General features: G+C 46.3%; 1 protein-coding gene across 1 annotated transcript in view; it reads right to left on the bottom strand.

Annotated features, from left to right (window-relative positions):
• GLDN (gliomedin) overlaps positions 1–1,301 on the bottom strand; it is a 66,861-nt gene extending 65,560 nt beyond the window's left edge. Inside the window, exon 1 of the mRNA XM_045823486.1 lies at positions 939–1,301. Within this exon, the coding sequence (XP_045679442.1) occupies positions 939–1,301 (363 nt within the window). The remainder of the gene's footprint in view (positions 1–938) is intronic.
• Between the last annotated feature and the right edge of the window lie 13,784 nt (positions 1,302–15,085).

Genomic DNA, 15,085 nt, shown 5'->3' with positions numbered 1-15,085 from the left:
ATCCCTAGGGTCCCGAATGCCTCCCCACACTTGACTTGAGGTGGCAGAACTGAAACCGTTGTAATTGCACAGTGCAGTGAGACCGTTGTGATGGACGATCAAGTGGAATGGGGAACAGCAATGCGATCTTCATGCGACTGTTAGACAACGGCTGAGTTAAAAATTACCAAAAGTGAAGAAACTTAACACTGGAAAAAAAAGATTTTGAGGGCTTTGCTTTAAAGAATCTCTTTAGATCAGTGTTTCCCGAACCTTTTGGGTTCGAGTGCAGTGATGCACCTTTGAAAATATAATGAAAAGGGAGGGATCCTCCCAGATGCGCTGCCTGCAAGGGTTGCTGGAGCGCTACAGGCTCCATAGATAGAACCATCAGCGCTGACACTTTAAGAAAATCGCTTTAGGCCCAGGAGCAAGTTTCTGAGCATCAAGGTCCTAGGTGGTTAGCAAAATTAGGGCTGATTTTTTTTCACTTAAACAGAGACAATTAGGTCAGCAATCTCGTGGGGACCGAGGCCAAATGAAGAACCAGACACCAGATTATGCCAGGAAAAGAATCCCTTTATCGAAGAAGCCCGCATCCTTTCAGATGTGCTGCTTCCCTGCTCTCATGGGCCTCAGTGAGGCAGAGCCCTTCACACCAGAAAGTGAAAACTTTTGTCCAAAGTTAGGAAGAAAAGTAAGCTCTTACAAACACTGCCTATACCCCTCATTCACCTGCAGACTCAACTGGAGTCAGAGGTGGAAGACTTACCCCTTCACCTCTTCCTCATTTAACTGATGAAGACACTGACCCCTGAGGGCTAAAATGATAACCTCAGGGCACTCTCTCCACAACCCCCTGTCACCTGGCCAAGGGAGGAGAGGGCGTGGAGCTCTTCCCCCACACTGCCCGCAGCCCACCGAGGCAGGGGTGCCCTGGGGAGTCAAGCCCCGCCTACCGGCACCATGGAGTAGGTCATCATCATCAGCATGTCTTGGCTCTCCGCTCGGAGGTGCTGCACTGGCTCCCCGCTTTGGCTGCGCTTATTGCGCGCGGCGCCTACAGGGTCTGAAGGTGGCGCGGGCGCCCAGCGCGGCGCGCGACTCAACTCCTCCAGGAAGGCGCGCAGGGCGCTGTCCTCTCGCTGCTCCCTGGCCCGCTGCTCCTCCAGGGTCCGCAGCGCTGCGCTCAGCCCGCGCCACTGGCAGAGCGCAAACACCGTTCCTGCGGCATTGAGCGCTGAGAGCAGGGCCACGGCGGCCAGGGCGCCGCGCAGCCCCCAGCCTGCGCCCCCGCAGTCTCGCTCCGCGCTTCGGGCCATGCTCTGCGCTCCTCGGGCCAGCGGTCAGGGCTGGGGCGCTTCCCGCCGGGGCAACCTTTATACGCCACGGGCAAGCCGTGGGCTGGTGGCAGCGTCGTGAGTCACACAGCCCTTTAGCCCGGCTGGTGGGGCAGGTTGGGGACAGTAGCAGTGGCGCCCGAGCAGCCCGGAGGGACAGGAGGGCGGAGATGGGTAGACGGGAGAGGAGCTAGTGGAGACAGCCCGCGGAGGAGGGGTAGACAGGGCTCATGCTCGATGCAGGCCAAGCAAACCAGCAAACTCGCCTTTCCCTTCTTTTCCAAACTGCCCTGCCTGTCGGTATTGCCTTGGCTCAGACGGCCAGACAAGGGTCAGACTGAGGGGGAGAGCAGGAATTTGTATTGCCAAGAAGTCGCTGGATTCCTCCCCGTTCCCCACACACTGCCCTCTCTGGAGAGAAGGATCAGCATGCCCTGATGCCAAGGCACATGCCCACTGTTCCTGGAAGGTCTGTGGCTGGGCTCCTCCCACCATCGCAGGACTCCTGAAGACCCCACTAGATCTTTTCCAGGAAGGGGGTGGATAGGGACAGCGAAACAGTTGACATTGGAGGGTTAAGAAGGCCACTGGTCAGAAACAGAAAAGCCCAGCCCTGTCTGGCAATCAGGAGTGGTCTTTGAAGGGAAAGTTACAGGATTTGACAGGTCAAGAACATTCCCATAAGACCCATCCCTGGGAGGTGGCTGGGTGATGAGAAAAAAAATTCAAGAGTGGAAATCAAGAGGCCTGGTTCTAATCACATTCTGCCACTGCCCAGCTAGGGGCCTTTGAGCATGTCCCAAGACAGCTCTGGACTGATTCCGAGGAGGTTTCTGGCTGAAGGGCTGGGACTCCAGCCAGCCCCCTTCCAGGCTGTATGTTAGTCTGCCTTGCTCGAGGGGGCAGATGCCTAGTTACTCCTTCACAACCTCCCTTTCCTGTCAGCTCAGATGCCTGCTGTGTTTCAAGGGCCACTGTCCCCCAAACATAGAGTCACTTCTCATACGCTTTGCTCTCTGTCTTTCTCAGCTTTCTTCGGAATGGTTCTGCCGCCCCAGGGCCCCAGGGCCTGCAGGAGGCCCCTGTGGTGCAGGAGGACCCCAACCAGAAGCTGTGATCGCTGTTTCCCCAGCCCATTATCTCAGAGGAGGTGGCCCATGGAGCCAGCTGGAGCTGTCAGAGAGAACGGATTTTCTCTAGCATAGTGGGTCACAGCTGTTTTTGCACTGAGGGAACCAGTAGGATGATGGGGAAGCAAGCATGTTAGGACTTAATGGGAAGAGCTCTGTAACCATCTCCTCCCCAAAGGTGTACACTCCAATTCTTGTAAGTGGGTTCCACATCCCCCCACACTCACAAAGGAGGGAGTCCAGGGAGTCTCAGACTTCTCGCCCACTACTCAGTAGTGTGAGCCGGGGTAGAACCTCTGGGGAAGCACAAGAAAACCAAAGTTACTTCTGAGTTCTGTGTCAAGGTCTGGATTCCTGAGTTTTAATAGGAACATTGACCACCTTGAGTTTTCTTAGAAGACCATCTGGACGAGGAGCAATTAGTCCAAGTGGCTGATGAAGGACCCCCACTGTAGGGACATGATGTCTGAAAGGGAAGGGAGATGATACAGACAACCTTGTCTAGTTCCTCCCAACTCTAACATACTGTAACCTAATTGAAAAATTGCCATGTACCCTTACCTCTTGTCATCCAGGCTTAGGGTGCCAATTGTAAGGCTTCTTCCAATTGGGGAGAAGACACAGAGGAACAGGGTTGGGGGTCAGCCTACTGTTAATTCACTAACAGCCTACTGAGCACCTACTATCTGCCTGGCACAGTGATGGACTTTGGACGTGTAAGAATGAAGACAAGCAGCTTACAGTGTGGGCAGTTAGAGTCCCGTGGAGCCTCCCGAGTGTCCCGTGGAGCCTCCTGAGCCTCTTCATCACAACGTTCATTACAGTTACTCTTGACTGACCCTCTGTCACCAGCAACCACCATCAACAGAACATACAGCTCCTGAGGTTACAGGCCATGTCTCGTTTTGACCCAGACTTCCCCCACACCTGGCACAGTTCCTAGCTTGAAATGACCATTCAATAATTGCCTGTGGAATGTGTGAGTGAACAAATGAATGTATGAAAGGCTGTTTAGAGAGGGCATTTCTATGTGAAACGTGTGTGGTGATGGTATGACTTAAGAACAAAACTCTGCTTACACCATGTAGGGTAAACGGAGGCAGTCTGGCTTCCTCACCCAGGGAGCAGTTTCCCATAACCTTGAGAATGGGCCTGATAAGTGGTATTCTTATATCCTTGAGACTGGGTCCGATAAACTGTTCCCATACCCTTGAGTGGGCTCACATGCGTAGTATGAAGCTCTGTTGCATAATATCTGTTGGCACCCTGCTGGCTTTCTTTGTATCTAGTACTTAAGAGGGTAGGGACTCCCTGCTGGGTGCCACACAGGGGGACAGGTGACAGGCAGGGGGACACACTGCTTGCAGCATGCGTGGATTGCCCCCCCCCCACTTGAATAAAGGCATATCAAGCATCCCCATGACTCCATGAATATTCTTCCATCTGCCCGAATCTTGTGAACCTGTCTGGCCTTGAACAGTTACAACACATGCCACAGACCTGGCCCCATCTTTCTTGGAAGGCTGCTTGTCTAACAGGAGACTGAGGATATCCTGACACACATACCCGCAACCCCTCTGGCTCAGAGTCCAGAGCCAGTAGAAGGAATCGAGTTCCAGTTCCACTTGGAACCAGCCAGGCTCTGCCCAATGACCTTAGGCTAAGATGCTGCCCTTCTTGGGATGTAGGACTGCAAAGGCTTATGGCACAGACAATGGGCTGGCTGGGTGGAGTGCCTGAGATATTGCACTGGGGCCAAGAGAGGGGCAGAATGAGGGCCAAAAAAAAAAAAGATTCACTTCCTACCGACCCTTCTCTTCGTTACCTCTTCAAGCCTTTCTGTGTAGGATGGTATTTTATAAGGAAGGAGAAGGTGGGACTTGTTAATATGACCTACAATGGAGCTTATCTTTACTTATCTCTTGCTCTAAAATGGCTATATTCAAAGAGCTGGCCTTGCTTTTTTTCCTTTTGCCTTTCTCTTTGGTCCTCTGTCTATACCCTCTGTCTTCACCATGCATCAACCTTTCTCCTTCTCTGGCCCATCTCAGGGTTATCCCTGTTTAAAGTCTAGTTCAGAGTCCCCTTCCTCATCAAGCCTTGCCTTCACACCAGCCTCAAGCTCTCTTTGTCCCTGAACTCTGCAAGCCTTAGGGACTCAGAGGCTATGAGCATGGACTTTAGAATCGGAGAGAGCTGAGCTTGAAACCACTTTTTAACTGTGACTTTGGGTATGTTACTCAACTTCTCGAAGGAGACTATAATTGTATATATCTCAAGGGGTTGTGAAGGTTTAATGAGAAAATACATGTAAAGCACTTGGCATACAGTAAATGCTCTTGTGTATGGATGGTCTGAACTTGCTGACACCCATACCGTTGCCTTGTGCTGTTGACCAATGTCTTAGTCTTTCCTTATCTTAGTTCCTTTGTTGGATTATAGCATGTTTAAAGAAGGGCACTCTCTCCACTGCATAGCTATACACCAGCAGGGGCTTGTGCCAAGTAGGAATATTAAGTTAACTAATTGATTAACAAATCATACTTTGTTGATGCTTTTTAAGGAATAGAACTTTTGAATGCATGGTAAACTTGGTCTGTTGTCTGAATATGGTGCTCTGAAGTTGGTTATGTGGGGTCCTTCAATCTCTAGTTTCCTAAGTGTTGCGCGTGGGTCACCGGCCAGCAGTGACCACGGAACGCTGTGGATGGCTCGACGATAAACACGCGAGAAATAACAACATGCGCAGAGACAAACTAGTTTCTGTGGGGAAGTAGGGACGAAATGGCCACCCCCCATAGTGGGGAGTGCGCTGATTTACCGTCCATACCTGCTTTTATTAGGCTCATTTTGCATAATAATTCAGGTAAAGTACAGTACTCATTAGGGGAAGTAAGGAACTATAGAAAACAAAGAACTCTGCCGGTCTATTGAGTTGGGGGTCAAAGAGCTGTAAGACTGAGGAACAAAATAACTTCCTCCTAAGACCCTTCTCATTCAACTGAGAGCATTCTAAACAAAGAAGGTTTCACAGTAATTTACATATTCTTTCTTAGGCCTGATCACCCTGGGAAATCCGCACTTCTCAGTACCGAGCTGTACCACCCTGTCATTGTTTCAGGCTTAGGTGGAGCAAGGGAACTAAGGCAACTGAGAGATAAGGAGATTTTCTTCCAGACGCTGAGAACTCAGGCTACGTCAAAGCCGAGGAGCGAGGGTCCATCACCCCCTTTTGCTGCAGCCCCCCAAGTCCTTCTTTTGGGGGGCCTCCCAAAAGTGATCGTGCCTGGCTTAGGTCGTTCCCCCCGTGGGCAATCTTACCCGTCTTTGGCTAACCGACCAAGCTTTTGGGGGTTCAGTCATGAATAAAGCAGCAGAAGCAGCATTCCTGCCAGGAAGATAAGCTTTTGTCTCCTTGCCGGCTTACAGTTCCAAGGGTGTTCCCTTAGCTTTAGCCTAGGTGGGGGTTTCAGCCTCTGATACCAGTCAGGGCGGTTCCCAACACCTAAGCCCCCCCACCACTTCCTGAGAGGCAGATATGTCTACGTAGGCTGTCCTGTCTAGTGCTTATCAGGATGGGCTGATACTTTCCACTTACTATTTTTTAAAAAAGTTAGATATTAATCCGGCCTGTTTTGTTGACATAGGAGGTTCAACATAGAGTTGAGGACATGGAGAGATATCTGAATTACCTTTTCTGGAGACTAAAGAAGCCAAGAACATTGTGTGCTATGTTTACAATGAGAAGTAGTTTTTTCATTAAAAGGCAGGTGCTCCATTTCCACAGGTTAAATAGGATGTTCCTTAAAAAATGATTCCAGCTGGTTAACTTTAGGGCCCTGGAGAATGAAATCCAATTCAAGGATATACTCCAACTTTAATTCTACAGCATTTCTTCCTGATTGTGAAGTGAATAATTTTCATTTACTCTAAGGCCTGGGTATTTTTATTTGGTCCTCTGTGGTGAGGTTGGCAGCTATACTGTGACTTCTGATGGTGCTTTGCTACCTCCCCACCAACCCTGCCCTCTCGCCAGTGGAGAGGGAGGAAGTCTCTCTAACGGTTGCCACCATGTACACCTTCCACCCAACCACCTCTGATTTTAACTCCCCATTTCTACATTTAAACCCCAAGAAGTTTCAAGCTAACCAACCAAAGTCAGCAATTCTCTCTTTTTCTTTGTTCACTCACTCATTCATCCATCTATTCATTTATCCATTATTCAACAAATTGGGTGTTTGCTATCTGCCAGGTACCACATTAGGAGCGAGGATAGGAAGAAGAGCAAAGCCAGACAGCATTCCTGCCTTCCTGAAGCTTACAGTCTAAGTGGGAGATGAGATTAACCCAGTAACAACAGATATGAAGGTATAATTCTAAATGAGATGATGAGATAAATGCCCTGAAGGAAAAGAGCATGATTCTGTGAGATCTCACCAGTGAGGAACTTGTCATAGATGTGGGATGTGCGGTTAAGGAAGGCTTCCCTGAAGAACTAATGGTGCTTGAGCTGGAAAAAAGATGAGTACTCGTTCAAGAGGTGGAGGTATGGGTTGAAGAGTTGCGAGCAGCAGGGACAGCATGTGCAAGGCCCTATGGCAGGGTGTACTGTGGTTTATTTAAGGGTCCATAAGAAGGCCAATGTGGCTGCAGCATAGAATGCGGATCAGGGAGGAGAACAGAATGAAATGAGGCTGGAGACCGAGTTAGGGGTCAGACTCCGTGGGACCTCATAGGGTTGGGGTCTTTATTGTGAGATCAGTGGGAAGCCAGTGAGGGGTTTTAAGTGTGTGTATGGTGGGGAGTGTTGGGAGATGCTAGGTTGGTAGATGACAGATTTTTATTTTCAAAGGTTAACTTTTACGGCCAGGATTTGTAGTGGCTTCCGCCACTGCAGAAACTGTATGATCTCTCACCTTCACCAAACTGAATTTCAGCCTTTAAACCCACCTTTCCAAATGAAATAAGAAAACACCAAGTTCTAGAAAACACCATTTTGTCTTTTACTGCATATTTAAAAGTAGTTGAAAAATAGAACCATGATTAACATTTAAATGATTTGGCAAATCTTGATACTAGCAGGGTTTCTGAGTAACATCTAGCAGGTATTGCATTTTTCTGAGAAGTCAGCCTTTGGTGCTTTAAGGTGAGAGTGCCAAATCAGGTTATCTCTGGGGCTGGGAGTAAGAATAGCTGGGAATAACAATAACCCTTGTGAGATTTGGTCTAAGTTAGGCAGGTCACAACAGATGTACCCCACCATAGTTTGTAGGCCTTCAAGTCACCCAATCATTCTTAGACATGGAGCTGTCCAAGGTTGCACAGTAGTGTTATTTCAATTCTCCAGTACTCCTTCTGTGCTTTCTTTGTTTCCTTTGTTTGCAATAAACATACCCCCCCCCCCCACACCAACCTCACCTCATCCAGCCCTTCTAGTGCATCATAACCAATTGTCACAGGCTGGGTTCTCTGCAACAGATGCTGAGATGGAATCTGGGGTGCAAATTGTTTATTAGGGATCAGCACCTGTGAAGAAAGAAGGAGGAAGCAGGGTTAGGCATAGGCAGAAGTCCAACTCAGTGCAGTCCTGCAAAGCCTCAGCGCAGCTACTGGGGAGCTCTGGATTGGGTATTGCCCATCACAGTGTTGTGTGTCAGCTGGAATGACTGGGTCTTCATACCAGTCTCACTCAGTCATGGGGCAGGTGCGGGCTGCCCCCAGAAAGGTATGATCTTGGACCAGGTGGCTCTGGAAGCTGAGGCACACCTTGACTTCACACCCTGCAGCTGGGCAGCAAGTCCTTCTTGAAAGCAGGTGGAGGCACATCTCTGTTTACCACATCAACCACCCAGTTAGTGTCAGAGACAGGCCTGCAAATTCCAACATTAGTAAACTTTAAATTGTAACCTTGTCAGACTATGGAGAGAAACCTTCTTTTTTATCTGGAGTTATGACCATTCAGTAAATAAAAATAGTGATTTTCAGAAACTGAATGAAAATATGAAGAGAAGTTCTATGAGTCTCTTTGAAATGACTAAATCTCTGAATACTGCAAAAGTATTTATAGTAAGTTAATACTGCAAAGCCCCACTTACGAAACTTGAACCACTGTTTTTGAAAGTTCAAAACAAAGCCTTGCATTCATAGGCCTTCAGTTTTCAAAGTACTTTCTCATGTCATTTGAGCCCTGTAATAAGCCTGTGAAATGAGCAGCACAAGTCTTACAACAATTTCATGGATGAGAAAGCAAGGTTGCAGCAGGTTAAGTGACTTGCTCAAGGTCATACTATTGAAACCTCACTAGCATTCATCCATGCGCCCTTCATCAAAAGTGGGAAGCTTCTTATTCTAAATTTTGGGCTAGTTAGGAATGTTCAAGATGATGGACAGGCAGTGGAAAAATAGGGCAGGATTCAAAGTAATGAAGTGGAAAGTGGCTTAGAGCAGCACTTGGCTCCAAGGCATAAAAATAAAGGCGGGGCAAGCACTGGATGCTAGAATGTGTAACTTCACAAGGGAGAGGAATCCAGTCGCCAGCCTATCGTTTTATGGGGGTTCAGAGAGAGTGGTGGTGTCAGAATGTGATTCGCTGGAGGTCAGGTAGGGGAGCTGTCATCTGTGCATCTCAGAGATGTGTAGAGAACCTGAAAGAAAGGTGAACTGAAGGCCAAAGAGCCCGAGACCTTTCCATCCTAGGGATCAGAAGCCAGAATGACAAGCAAGGGAAGATATGTCTCAACCTCTCCAGAGGCTAAGTGGGAGGGACAGAAAGGGCTTCCTGCCAGTATTGAGTCTGGAAAGGATGGAAGTCCATCTGCAGAGCCAGTGGACTGAAGCCAGGCCTGGAGGACTGCCCCCAGCCAGGGGAGCTCAGGTCAGATACAGACCATGAACTGAGATGACTTTTTTAAAGGTTTATTTTATTACCATTTGAGAGAAAGTGGGGAGAGAGGGGGGGAAGAGAGAGAGAGAGAGAGAGAGAGAAACATTGATGTGAGAAACATTGATCAGTTGCCTCCTGCAGGCACCTAGACTGGGGATTGAACCTGCAACCTCGGCATGTACCCTGACCAAAATCAAAGCGGCAAGAAATTGAACTAGTGACCTTTCTGTTATCCATGGTTATGGGACGATGCTCCAACCAACTGAGGCACACCAGCCAGGGTGGGATGACTTCTTTTTTTAAAGAGACATGCACAGCTCTGATATTGGGCTCTTTCTTTCTTTCTTCTCTTTCTTTTCCTCCCTCCCTTCTCTCCTGTTTCTTCTTTTCTTTCTTTCTTTCTCTCTCTCATAAACAGAAATAAATTATTCTTATGTGTCATTTTACCTTCTTTTTTCTTCTAAATTTTATTTTATTTTGGTAAGAATACTTAACATAAGATCTATCTTCTTTACAAATGTGTTAAGTATGTTATATAGCATTGTTGACTGTAGGCACGATGTCACATTGCAGATCATTGTGTCCTTTGCTTAGTAACTTCCCATCACCCATACCTATCCTGAGTCCCAGGCAACCACCATTTCACTCTCTGACTCTATGAATTTGACTGTTTTAGATACCTCCTATAAGTGAAATCATGTCTTTCTATGACTGGCTTATTTCACTTGGCATAATGTTCTCAAGGCTTATCCATGTCATCTCATACTGCAGAATTTCTTTCTTTTTTTAAAGGCTGAGTAATATTCCATTGTATGGAATATTTTCTTTATCCATTTATTATATCAATGGACATTCGGGAGGTTTTCACATCTTGGTTATTGTGAATAGTGCTGCAGTAAGTATGAGAGTGCAGATATCTCTTTAAGATCCTGATAATTCATTCTTTAGGATAAATACCCAGAAGTGGGATTGTTGAATTACATAGTAGTTCTATTTTTAATTGTTTGGGGAACCTCTGTACCCTTTTCCATAGCACCTCTACCACCCTATTATCCCACCAGCAGTGTACAAGCATCCATTTCTCCACATTCTCACCAACACTCCTCGACTTTTTTTTGATAATAGCCATCCTGAGAAGTGTGAGGTGATAGCTCGCTGTGGTTTGGATTTGCATTCCCCTGGTAATTAGTGATGCTAAACATCTTTTCATGTACCAGTGGAACATTTGTATGTCTACTTTGGAGAAATGTCTACTAACGTCTTTAGCCCATTTTTAGATTTTTTTTTTCTATTGAATTGCAGGAGTTTGTTATATATTTTAGAAGAACCACTTATCATATATATGGTTTGCAAATAGTTTTTCCCATTCCATATGTTGTTTCCTTTTCACTCTGTTGATTATTTCTTTTGCTGTGCAGCGGCTTTTTAATTTGATGTAGTCCAACTTGTCAATCTTTGCTTCTGTTGCTTCTGCTTTTGAAAGGGGGCAGAAGGGTCTTTCTACTCTGCCATCTTGTTGATATCACTCTGAGATGGCTTCTTGAATGGGACAGTGATGCTTTCTTAAAGCTGAACGTGTAAGCATGTGATCTCTAAACTGCCCCTTCTTCTGTAATCATAAGAAGGCACCGGTATCTGGGCACCAGTAGGTATCCTGGCAAAGGGACTTGGCTGGATGGGGGCGGGGCAGTTGTACAGGTGCACAGAGGTCTTTTTCTACTCCTGAAACTGGGGGATATGAGAACACTGGAGAATGAGTTTTCCTCCCAGGGCCTCGAGAAGGGGATAAATGTCTACCACTTGTGCCTGGCATTGAGCCTGGAGAGCAAACAAAAGAAAACACTACCATAATACCAAAGAAGCCCACTGATACTCTTAGAAGAGGTGTGCATGAAACCAAACCACTACAGAACAATTATAACTTTGCAAATAATAAGGACAATGGGATATAAAGATTCCAGCAGAACACAAAAAGACCTTTTGGAACCAAAAGACAAGATCTGCAGACAAATTAAGTCGATTGAAAAGAGAGAGGTGATTCTTAAGCAAAAGGAAGTTAATTCCCAAGCTAAATAAAAGGTCTGAGTCTGCTGATTGGAAAGTTTGGGCAAGTTCTGGGCAAGACAAATGAGTCATAGCTTGGTAAATTCCTGAAGTCTAAGGATAGAAAGAAAATCTTACAATATGTCAGAAAGAAAGTACAAGTTACTTACAGAGGATGAAGGATCACGGGGCATCAACTTCCTCTTCTGTAACACTTAAAGCAGTGATGATTGAGGTGAATGCTTTTGAAGATCAATGAGATAAAAATGTTGCATAACCCTGAGACAAGACCTTACTCCTCCATCAGAGTGAAAGAAATATATCTGAGGATATGTAAGCATTCAAAGATGACAACCACATCTCCCATTAGAGAGAAAGGTGTTGAAGAAGATCTAACCGAACAATAATGAATGAATCAGCTTAAAGGCTTCAGGGTGGAGGGAAGATGAAAAGGAAGAAGAGTGATGAGCCAGGATTTGTACAATGTATAATTAGTTGCATTTGGATGGATAATAATAGATCATTTAGGAATGTGTAATAGAAGTGCTCAAAATAGAAGAGACATTGCAAAGGAAATGGTAATAATAGCCTGGAACCAAAAATACTAAGGGAGAAAGAGGAAGTAAAAATTTTCCATAGGTCTCATGTTGGTGTGTGACAGTAGGAAGTGAGAGCATTCTAAGTTTCATTCTGCAGGGAAGGAAGGACAGAAGAATAGAGAATTTGGGGGAAATAGTTGGATTCTTACCTTCACATGATCGAAGAAAAGTATGGGTCTGACTATGAGTGACAAAAAGGAGGAGGCAGCCGGGAGAACAGAAGAGTGGAGCTCCCAAGTTAAAAAGAAAAATGAAAAGAATTGAATAACAACTTAAGCTAACTAACTAATACATAAAAATGAAGTGGGCGAAGCAGTGAAATAAGAATATGATAAACATTAAGTAAAATAGAAGAAACAAGTCCCTGATGACTTGTTTGATAAGTACAGTGCGTACTTTTCCAGGCTAACGCTCAATCTTAATTCCCTTCTCTGCAAACTGTGGTGCTCTTCATCCTTCCCTCCTTCCTGACTCTCCTTCCTCTCTTGACTTTCATGACAGTACTTTCTTCTGGTTTTCCTCCTCCTCTGACTGTTCCTTTTCAGCCTCCTTCAACTGCACTTCCACCTTTGTTCACTTCAATTGCCAGCATTCTCCTGGGTTTTACCCTACATCTTCTCTCTACAGACTGTCCTTTGTTGGCTTCATCCACCTCCAAAGTGCCTGAGTTACCACGGATGACTCCCAAACTCTGTCCGCAGCCTAGGCCTCTCTTCTGAGCTCTAGATGCACAGGGCCAACTACCAACAATATAATTCCAGCCGGAGGCCCACAGGGACCTCAAACCCAACACGTTCAAACTTTGTTCACTTCTCCTGCTCCTGTATTCCCTAAAAACAAATAAAACAAAACAAAGACCCTTATCAAGGTGATGGAAGAAAGTACCACATCATTTAATTTTTTATTGCTTTATTAGCGATAGAAATTTTTTCATATTTTATTATCCACTCGGCATGTGCACGTGTGTGCAAACCCTTGGTTTACTTGATATTCCTCATATCCCTTCCTTCCTCCCTGCCCTGTGACAATTTGTGTCCCCATCAAGCCTCAACCAGATTACGGCAACACTCTCCCAAGTGATCCTCTTGCTCCTGGTCTGCTAGTTCACGCATCTAAATTCTTCAGTCTGAATGATATGTTTATCACGCAAATATGATCATGTCACTCCCTTGCTTAAAATACTTCAGTGGCTTCCTACTGCCATTAGTGGGAACCTCCATGCCCTCCATGGAGCATGGAACCACCCAGTGCCTGCCATGGTCTGAGCCCTGCTACTCTCACTAGCCTGTTTCTCACCATTCCACACTTGTGCCTCACATTCCTTTTTCCAGCTTCTGGGAGGTGCCTGCTCCATCTTTATTCCATGCCATTGCTGTGCTCATCTCTCTGTCTTTTTTCCCTTCTTTATCATTCTTCAAAACCCACCTCTGGTGGACCCTCTAGGGAGCCTTCCTCAACCCTGACCCCACCCCCTTGGGAGGGTAAGCTGCCCCAACTAACCCTCTGCAGTTGCTCCCACTGCAGTTGTGTACCCACCTGGTCTGCATCCCATCATTTTATCGTTGCCTTCTAACATGACATCTCCCTGCCAGGCTGCGAGCTCCTCAAGGACAGGCCTAAATGTTGTTCGTCATTATATTCCCAGAACTTAATGCATGCCTGGCATATAGTAGACATTCGGTATATTTTTGAATGACTGAGTATATGATAAAATGAAATGACATTGCCATAGTTTCTTTCTGAGACCTCCTTCCCTGAACACTGGACTCACTCACTGAAGGGGGCGCATCAGAGTTTCATGCCACCAGTCCCTTTGCCCAGTGAGAGAAGGTGTCCTTGTAAAAACTTTCTTCATCACAGGAGGTGTTTAAAGGGGGTTCTCTATATCTACTTACCTTGTAAGAATTTCTCTGCCTTTAGCCTGAGACTGTTGACTGTCCTGTTGCATTTTTTGAGGGCACAACTTATACCACTGTCTTCCCCCAAAGGCTCTCCCTGTTTCACAAGAGGCTACAAGCCTGAATGTTCAAGCAGATGCTGAAAAGGAGCCAAAGTCCCAGGGGCTGGTCAACTCTAGAGGGTGTCTCCTTGACACCCTGTCTCCTTTTTGTTTGCCTTTGCCTGGTTCATGCTGAGTTTGGGGTGCGGTCCTGTGTGTAGGAGCTGTAGCCTCCTGATATAGTGCTTCAGGGTGTCATAGGATGGACTATGGGCTGTGATGGTGAGAGCCAGCACCCTGGAATGGGGGGACCGAAGGCAGGAGGCAGGCCAAGGCAGGGACATGATTCACACTTCTATGGGAGTGTCCTAGTCAGAAGCCTTCAGAGAAACTGAATCAATAGCATGCATATGTAGATAAATATAGATAGTGTATAGAGATAGTCTCTTTTTATACCGATACACAGACATTTATTATAAGGAATTGACTCATGTGATTATGGAGGCTGTCAGCATGTGCAGGGTAAGTGGGTAGCTGGAGACCCAGGAAAGCTGAGGGTATGGCTGCAGTCTAAATGCCAGCAGTATTGAGACCCAAGAAGTACCAATGTTTTAGTTCGAGTTGTAAGGCAGGAAAAAGCAAATGTCCTTGTTCAAAGGCAATGAGATTGGCAGGAAGAATTCTCTCTGACTTGAGGGAGGGTCAGTTTTTCTATTCTAGTCAGGCCTTCAACTGATTGGATGAGGCCCACCAACATTGGAGAAGGAAATTTGCTTTACTCAGCCTACTGATTTAAATGTTACTCTCTCACTTCTGGTGAAGGTGGAGGTGTAGGTAAAAACAGCTTGCCTCCTCACACAACCACAACAAAAATGAAAACTAAACTAAAAAACAACTATCACCCAGAATCATCAGAAAATTGAGCTGTATGGAAGTGTGTGAAACCAAGGAATTATAGAAATCACATCCAGACAGGTAGCAGGGGCAGAGATGCAGAGACACAGAACAAGCATTCCCATACACATGTGTGGTGGATAAAAATCGGGAGGGATATCTTGGAAGTGAGGGATCCCAGCCCCACACTAGACCACCCAGTCCAGGGTTCCAGTGCCAGGAAGATAAGTCCCCATAACTTCTGGCCGTGAAAACCAGTGGGAATTGGGGTGGCAGAA

This window comes from Phyllostomus hastatus, unplaced genomic scaffold (genome assembly GCF_019186645.2).
Source record: "Phyllostomus hastatus isolate PE091 unplaced genomic scaffold, TTU_PhHast_1.1 phas_scaffold_501, whole genome shotgun sequence".
Taxonomy (NCBI): domain Eukaryota; kingdom Metazoa; phylum Chordata; class Mammalia; order Chiroptera; family Phyllostomidae; genus Phyllostomus; species Phyllostomus hastatus.
The sequence above is the reverse complement of the archived record's forward strand: the minus strand, read 5'-3'. Positions and strand labels throughout refer to the sequence as shown.